At 27.8% G+C, this 9,160-nt stretch overlaps 1 protein-coding gene across 1 annotated transcript; it reads right to left on the reverse strand.

The window, feature by feature from the left end:
* Window positions 1–984: 984 nt before the first annotated feature.
* LOC112522102 (protein LURP-one-related 11) lies at window positions 985–1,770 on the reverse strand. The gene is made up of 2 exons (XM_025131182.1): window positions 1,511–1,770; window positions 985–1,428 (listed from the first exon to the last, which is right to left on the reverse strand). Exons 1-2 carry the CDS (start codon window positions 1,742–1,744, stop codon window positions 1,078–1,080), a joined length of 585 nt encoding a protein of 194 aa, XP_024986950.1. The 5' UTR covers window positions 1,745–1,770; the 3' UTR covers window positions 985–1,077.
* Between the last annotated feature and the right edge of the window lie 7,390 nt (window positions 1,771–9,160).

Below are 9,160 nucleotides of genomic sequence, written 5' to 3' on the forward strand. Positions count from 1 at the left end.
TTTATATTTTAAAATGAGATGTTTATCATCTATTTGATTATGTTTATCCGCAGTTAGTTACACGAATTCAAACATGAAGTTTTAATAAGTTGTACTTATGCATAATTTACTTGTAATCTTAAATTTTAAGTAATATGCATCAATATACAGTACTTTATGCATAAAAAATAATTTTTAAGAATTTTTTTCAAATACTTTATAATATAATATAGATATGATATTAAATTAAGATAAAACATAATATAATACCCATATTCACATGTTGTTAGTAATTGTAATTAATAATAAAACTAAGCTAAGTGACTATGAATGATATTGAAATCTATGGGACATGAGGTGATGATGCCATCCACTCACTGGATCGTGAAGCTGGTCTCACTTTCGGTGTAGCAGGTAGGCCACTCCTGATTTCACTGCTGTGTCTCTCCACTCTCACTTATATAATTAATTTCCTTTTTTAAATAAATTAACATTATTTTGTTCATTTTAAACTTAATTTAATTATTCTTTTATTACAAAAGTAGTAAGTACCAACGTCTTCACAACTAAATTCATCATACAAGACCAAAAATTTGTATTAACTTTTACTTTAAAGATTATTTAAACTCACATTAATTATTAATTAATTACTCAACAAAAAAGTATACTGGTTAGAAGTTTCCAAATTGTATGAAGAATTCTAGCTTAAATTCTCAAACCCTAATTAGTTTATCCCATAACTTTTTTTATTAAACTGGATATCTAACCTGCTATGCGACCCGACTAATTTCAGGACGATCACCTGCTTTGCAGATAGCCTGAAATCACTGCATTTGAATCTCCGTGGCCACAAGAGGATTTTTATTCCTTCTTGGATTTGAACATGTGACATTCTGGTACCTTTGACCTTTGGGGTCAAGTTCAAACCAATTAGGCACAATCCTTGTGGTTTAATAATACAATTTAAATAATTAATTGAATTTAATACGAAATAACCAAAAATTAGAGAAAATTTCTTTGATTATGTACATTTGTGCACTCATGTCCTACATACTACCCTCTATATCTGGTTTTGAACGAAATCTTTTTTGTGTTTATTCAAATCTGATTATTTATCAAGCCATACACCATGACGATTGCCATGATTAACGAATGGTCGATGTTCGGTTGCACCGTTAATGTGAATACATCGTTTCCAAAGTTAATCCCCGTTGTCGTTTGCTTTTGTTTAATTTCCGCGATCACTGCACCTTCTTGATCTTCATCTACAATCTTGAACTCCGATTTCCCATCCATTCTAACAATCCTGTATGCACACCCTCTTGCTTTATGATCACATGAATTCACACAAACGCTTCGATGCTTCCTTACACGAAACCACAGTTCTTTTTCCGAACTGCAATCATCCCATTTGTATCCATCACAACATCCAAATAATCGAAACTTAGTCTGCAACCAAAAAGCAACCATTACAAATATTGTCTTATGATATAAAAATTAAGACGATCGGTATATATGTATGAATTTGTACCTTTTGTTGTATGGAAAAGAGAACTTTGCCTCGAATATCCATCAAGTAAACCTCTTGGCCACATTTATTGTCGTAGTTATCGACTCTATAAACGATATCGCCTTTTGAATCGTAGACGGTGCATCCATGAGTGTTGAAAACCAAAGATTTCATCCAGATTGTGAAAGATTCAGGCTTTAAGCTTATGTAAGGAGAAGGAGAAGAGGAAGATGTTTGAGGGTAAACCCTAGCCATTGATCTAAGAAGCAAAGAATTCAAAGCAAGTTTTGTTAAAGATAGAGAATCTTGTGTATATATAGACATTATTTTGAAGAAACAAGACAAGACTAGTCATTATATATATATATATATATATATATATATATATATATATAGGTCTGCATCTAGGAAAAGAATTCAAGTTGAGATAGATGTGGCCCTTGTGTATATCTAGAAACCTCCCAATATATTAAATAAATAAGAGTATGATACAAAAGCATCCATGTGATTTAGTGGAACTTTGATTTGATGGTTAATTACTGTTTTGATCCCTTGTCCTAACGTCTGTTAAAAGGTGTCGTTAATATGAGAGACACTGTTGTTTTCTTATCTCGTCTTTTATTTAAAAAACCGGTGTATCATTAAGACTTTAAAACTATATACATGTACTTAAAGACATTTAAGAAAACTAAATCCTAATTAAACCCTCTCACCCACCCCTCAATAATATACATTCTCAAACTTTGAAAATGCTATTGTGTTTAACAGTTGCTGATAACGATAGTCAGGAGTAGAGATGATGTTTGTAATGCAGTGCAAACGACTAAATTACTATTGTAATTATTTAAGTCGAGGGATGAAAACCAGAGTTTCTTCGTAACAGATGGACAATTTTTTTTTGGTAATCTACTCAAATAAATAATTTTTTATATATAATTTTTTTATAACACTAGATAACAAGAATTGTATTTAAACGATTTAGATAATTCCAAATATATTGTAACTGCTCTAGCAATCCGCGTTAAATTGTAACATTTAGTGTTATGCACACAATCCAATATCTCATTACAATAAAATAAGGTTTCTAGACGTTTAGTACAACGGTTAGCAGAAGGCCAGTCTTGTTTTGCCCGTTAATAAAAAGGATTTGGACTATTATTCTTGAAGAAATTGGTGAGCTTAGACTGACTTGTTAAAATTAATTGATGGATATAAGCGATGCAAAAATTATTTTAGGCAGCCACGCCCGGCCAGTTAATATTTTTATATAATTAACTTTTATAATTAAATTTACTAATAAAATTAAACATTCTTTATACATATCAATTCCAGCAGAATTATGACTCATGATGATAACATTTTTTTTTTAAATCTAAAAAGCAAAAACATAATTACCTAAATTGATCAATTTATTATTATCCCATTTGATCATTTACTTTTTCTATAATCCATATTTTGTAAAATAATTTTTTTTCTAAATTAGGTACATTGTTATGTATTTAGATCTAACTTTAAGATAGAAAAATTGTTACATAACTTGTGGTTTTATATAAGTGTTATTTTCTTAAAAATAAAATAAAATTAGGTTTTGTTAGTCTATGGGCAAGCCCGATTTGTTTATAGAGCGGGTATGGGCAAGTTTTCATGCATGTAAAAAAGAGCTTGAGTTTGTTATATTAGACCGTTGGATAAGAATAATAGGTCATGTCTGGCATGGATATGTCCCAAGCCTGCAAATGATCATCTAAATGTCTAATTGTCCTTGAACGATCTGATCAAGTATTTAATATGGTTTACTAACCAACAATTTTGAGTCATATAAAATGATGTTGCAATAAGTTGTTGTTTTACGAAGTTAAACAACCTAACAAATAATTGAAATTTTCAACAGGACACATGAACAATATCATCTCATTAGCTTTTTATTGACATGAAAAATATCATATTAACCTTTTTATATAACATTTTTCAAAACTACCATAAAAAACTAATAAGAGGATTTATTTCCTATATATCTTATTATATTATTTAGATTCTCTATAATGCTTGTTAAATAGTGTAAGTTTGTCCTAATAACTTAAAGGGTCTCCAAACAAAATGAAGAAAATTAGGGTTTTGAAGTTTTCTTGCTCTTAACAATATTTTCAAAACTTTTTTCAAAATGAGGAAATCTGAAAATTTAGCTGAAAAGCTAATTGTTAGTTGAAAAGCCAGTTGATAAGATAATCACATGATGAATATAAAATGATCAAAAATATATATAAAAAAAGTAATCAATTTTAACATTATATGATATAATAATTAAAACAAATCACTAGTATATTTTATAATATTAAATAAAGTGTAATGAATATAAAGATTTATCTAATTATTTAGGTGTAATAGACATTTTTCTTGCATTTCATATTATATTTGCAATATTTTTACAAATTTCTTATATCTCATGGCACGATAATCGCATACCAGGAAATGTATTATTTTTTTTTTGTAAAATCATCTATTAGTACAATCATATATAAATTTTAGGGAAATAATTCACATAAACTGGTGATTCTGAAATAACCGTTACTCATAATACAAATAAAACAGTGTCAACCATAGATGTTTTGTGAAAAATTACTAACCACCTATAATAATTTTCAAATAAAACAGACGACGAAACATACTATACATCCCACTCGTAGCATTTACACGATCCTTATAAAAAATAATAGTTTTGATTTTTGTAAAATAATAACAAATTTAGTTTGTAACCATGGACTTGTATCAATTGGTATTTATTTATAACACACACATTCATATTGAATATAGGCTTTTGAGCACCAAGGTTATATCAATTTCTTAATTACTACACTACTATATATATATGGTTCAATATTAATTAATTAAGAGTCAAATTCCAACGATTATTGCAGCCTGTTTTCACATTAACTACTAAATTCTATTGATTAGTTAATTAATGGTTATGTCATCATCAAATCTCTTTAATTAACCATTAATTAGGTAGCTTTCATTCTTCTCTTTATGTATTAAATGTTCAATGTTGTCACATGTACCCCAAGATTGACCATCTTGTTATAACTTACCAGTCGTTATTTAACTTTGGTTCAAAGGTGGAATCGAAAGGGATATTTTCTTGTTGGCTGCATAATTTTCAATGCTTGAATGGTTCGGCTGCATCTGGTAAAAGTTGACTTTTAAACAAGTAATTAATAAAATATTGAAAGAAATACTATGTTTATTAATATATTCATATAAAGTCTTTAAAAATATATCGAATCTTTATATTTTGTAAGAGATCGTCTAGATATATCTGAATAAGTTATTCACCTCTTTACAACACCTAACTGTGTCGTTGTTGCATCCATAAAGCCATTTTATGATATCGTTCTAGTAACAATAAGGTGTCACGCCAAAAATAAATTGATACATATTCATGACACGAAGTGCGTCCAGTCGAAGTCGTTATCACGTGCTTGTGTTGAGTTGATCGTATAGAAAATAAATGGTTTTTACGTTTTATTTTGATGTAATTTATCGATTATTTTGTGGGTATTAAACAAAACAAAATGATGTTAAATGTTGTTTAATTGTTTGCCTGCTTAGTGGCTTCAATAACGTCCCTATGGACATAAAAGTTGTTTGTAAGGTGTATGATTATGTCTTTCTATCAAAGGCCCGCCATTAATGAATGTCTAACTCAAACAAAACATATACTATCTATATAACAAATGTCTAATTAATGCATTTTATGTGTGATTTATTTAAGACATGATCATAAAAAAGTAAATGTTATATATAGATAGTATTAGCATAGGGTTCAAATAAGAATGATAAAAAGGTTAAGAACGTAAAAGTATTAAAAAAAACCCAGATAAAAAGGTATGTAATATAGATGTCAAATTGAAAAGAATAAAATGCTCATTTTTTTTGGTAGTTTGCCTCCGATTAGAATCATATTTGGTATATTTTCGATTTAAAAATGTAGGGATAATCTTTTAAGTTGGTTCCATTGGATGCTCCTATATTCGACAAAGATCCGACGAGTGTACAATTTTGCTTTAGATACTTCGGTATAGAATAGATCAGCCCAGTTTTCGTTTTAAAAATGATTTAATCATATCACTGGATCAAATCATCTTATGGTTGAGATCCATTATTACATTTCAACCTTTTTATTTGAACCACTCTATAGTATAATATGCATGCATACATACATACATAGGAGAAATCAAATGCAAACCACTCATATTTGTACAAACCGTGTAAACTATCTTTATCCGTCAATTTTATTGTTTAATTTACTGATTTTGTTTCATGAAATTGTTTAATATTATGAAATTGTTTCATATAATACTTTTCYAGATGAAATTGTTTCATATATGGTTATGAAATTGTTTCAAATAATACTTGTGAAATTTTAATGAAATTGTTTCATGTATTTCTTTAAAATTAATATAATGAAGATGATAATATCCATGATTAATACTCTCCACGATAAAAATGATTAATCAACATCTCATAATTATAAAAAAAACGAAAAATTATGATTAGTTGAATGAGGTTTGTACGATTTGTACAAATAAATTACTGGACTCAAAGAACCAATTATTCATCATGAATATCTTAAAAATATGATGTGTTTTCGTTATTTATAACTTAATGTATTTTTATCATTGATATTGTGTATTTTCATTATGAATAATTTTTGTCATAAATATTTATCCCAACATTCATCATGAATAATTTTCATTATTCACGGTTATTCATTATAAATAGTAGGTTCTTGAGTTCTAAATAAATTTGAAGTTCTCATGTAGAGAGAAGGGGAAGGGCGGGAGCGGGAGAGGAGAATCAAACGAATATCGTGCGAAATGATACAAACCTGTGAAGGCCAATTCTAACCAATCAATTTGTTTCATTTTAATACATGATTCATTTTGGTTCACTTGTTTTGTTATTATGCATGAATTTGGGTGTGTTTCATATATATAAAACGTTGTTTTTCATATGTGAAATAGTCTTGTATGTTTCATATATAAAGCATACAAAATAGCAATTAATAAAACATGTGAAACTATAACAACTCGTCTCATATGCAGGGATGGATCCATAATTTTTTTTAAACAGTGGCACCATTTGATCATAAGAAAAAAAATATAAGAATTTTTTTTTCAAACGATGACACCGTTTGACTATAAGAAACAAATATATAAAAAAAAATCAAACGGTGGCACCGTTTGACTAAGAAAATGACACTAACATGATTTGGACTTGGGTGTGTGGTGGAATAAAAGCCTTGCAAACCAACTTTACCAAATAAAACTTGTTCTCATTGTAGTTTCAAAATACACAACAAATTAATACGGTTGCACCGTTCACGAAACCTAATTTTTTTACCCTTCGGCGTAGAAATAATACGGTGGCACGTGCGACCTATACCACATACATAGGTCCGTCCATGCTCATATGGATGGAAAATGAGATTTGTGAGCTCTGTTTATAAATCTCAAGTTGTGAGCTATCAATAACTTATACCATTGCTTTAAGTTGGATTGAAATTTATTGAGATAATCAGTTGCTTTGGACTTTAAAATTGTTTAATAAACAAAACGAAAATGCATTAAAATGAAAAAGATGTTGAATAATTGTAATTAATTCTCATAAATTTGTATTATTTACATGATTTTCATATATAAACACAAGGTCACATGTACAATTTCAATTTGAAGCAATGAATTAAATATGAATAATTTATGAATTTAAACATTGGATATGACTATTAAACAATTTTCAAACATTAAAGGCATGATACATGTATAATTCTACCTCTATATGCATGCATTTGTCATGCCACTATTCGCCAAAAGTAACCCTAATAATATGGGCTTCAAAGTTTGGGCCGGAAGTTTAAATGGCCCAAAACTGATGGTAGTTGGGGGAAATATAAAAATATTATAATACTATTTAAATATTCATTAATTTCGTTTTGCTTAACTTTTTTGATAAAACAAATTTGCAAAAGTCGTTTTGGTAACAAACTAGAGTCCATCTAAATATATGTAAAATATTCTCTCATTTTGACCGTACAAAGTATTACTAAACACATATCGGGATTCGGGGTATTACTTATCTTATAGATTTAGTATAGCAATGATTGAAAATCTTAACCGGTAAAAAGAATAGCAAGGACCAATAGTCTTTTCTCTCACTTAACGAGTAAGACTTGATTAATACATGACATTGGTTTATACATAGGATCAAGAGTCTTACCTGGTAGGTTAAAGAAAAAAAAAACTCTTACTCGGTAAACGTTTATCAGGATGAAAACACTTACTAACAATTCATTTTGATAACCGAGAATGATACACAATAAGGTTAGTGAAGATGATATTTCTTGCTAGTAAGTACTTACCATATAAGAATTTGGTAAACAGACCATAAGTAATACCATAAACAAACAAACTTGTAATACCATGGTATCAATGTATTTATTTATTAAATTAATTACTTATAAAACATCTTTTAAGTTTTTGTAATACCATTTTTTTGTTTGAGTATTTTAATATTTACAAGTTTTATTCCACAATTAAAAAGTCTTAAAAATGATATATGTCACCTCCAAACTTAAAATGACAAGTTTTGATGTATATATAATTGAAAAAAGATGGTACACATTACATTTGGTTAATATATAATATAATATTTTATATATTAATTATAATTAATCGATACATAATTTCTTGATATCCTAATTATCATGATTCAATTTTTATTTGATACTATTTTTAATTAGATAGTAAATGGCGGTGTGACTGATTGTTATCAACCACAACCACAACCTCAACATTAATTAATAGTGTATCAACAAATAACGATAATGACATATTTATTTAATATTTTACAAAATAATAAAAGGTCGTAGTCAAGTCATCTTTTTCTTTTAAATTCCAAAGTTAGCATTAATGACAAATAATTATTTAAATAGTAACATACAAGACATGAGAAGTGGAAACAATTTATAAAATCTCCAATAACAAAAGGAAAATCATTTAAAAAATAAAGAATATAATATATTATTTATAACTTTTAAATTTAATGAATTAAAATTTAAGATTTAGACATTGTTTGGTAAAAATAAACTAGCTTATAAATTAACTTATTTTTTTGATATACGTTTGGATGCATATAAGCTTTATATTCAAACTCATAGCTGATAATAGAACTAAAATAGATAGTTTTTGTTGCTTACTCACAAGAACCCATATCCTTGCTTTTCTATCAATCTCTAATTCTAATCTTCCTCCCCAATCTGATATTATAGTACCAGCATAGATCGAAATTCCGTTATCATTCAATTCTGACTGGTAATAAATACCGGGACTTCGCAATATTTGATTGATCACAATTCTATATATTCCATTTACTATAAAAACTCCCAGAAAAGTCATTAAAGGGATCTTTCCTATCAAAATTGTTTGTTCTTGGATATACCTACGCCTTATTGAAACGTTATTTGAAGTAGTCTTTTGGTAGTTTATTGTCATTTTTTCTAATAATAACTCTCATTAATATAAACTAATTATAAATAAATGCTAATAGAATTTAAATACTACTAATATTAATAAATATTAATTACTTAAAAAATATTATTTATTAATTAATATAAAT

Source organism: Cynara cardunculus (genome assembly GCF_001531365.2).
Source record: "Cynara cardunculus var. scolymus isolate 2C chromosome LG 11, CcrdV1, whole genome shotgun sequence".
Taxonomy (NCBI): domain Eukaryota; kingdom Viridiplantae; phylum Streptophyta; class Magnoliopsida; order Asterales; family Asteraceae; genus Cynara; species Cynara cardunculus.

What these genes read in the sequence shown, in the direction of transcription:
- LOC112522102 (XM_025131182.1), bottom strand. Translation starts at nt 1,744, where the DNA reads ATGGCTAGGGTTTACCCTCAAACATCTTCCTCTTCTCCTTCTCCTTAC. An exon ending in TCTTTTCCATACAACAAAAG is followed by an intron (nt 1,429 to 1,510) that starts GTACAAATTCAT and finishes TTTTGGTTGCAG; the next exon opens with ACTAAGTTTCGATTATTTGG.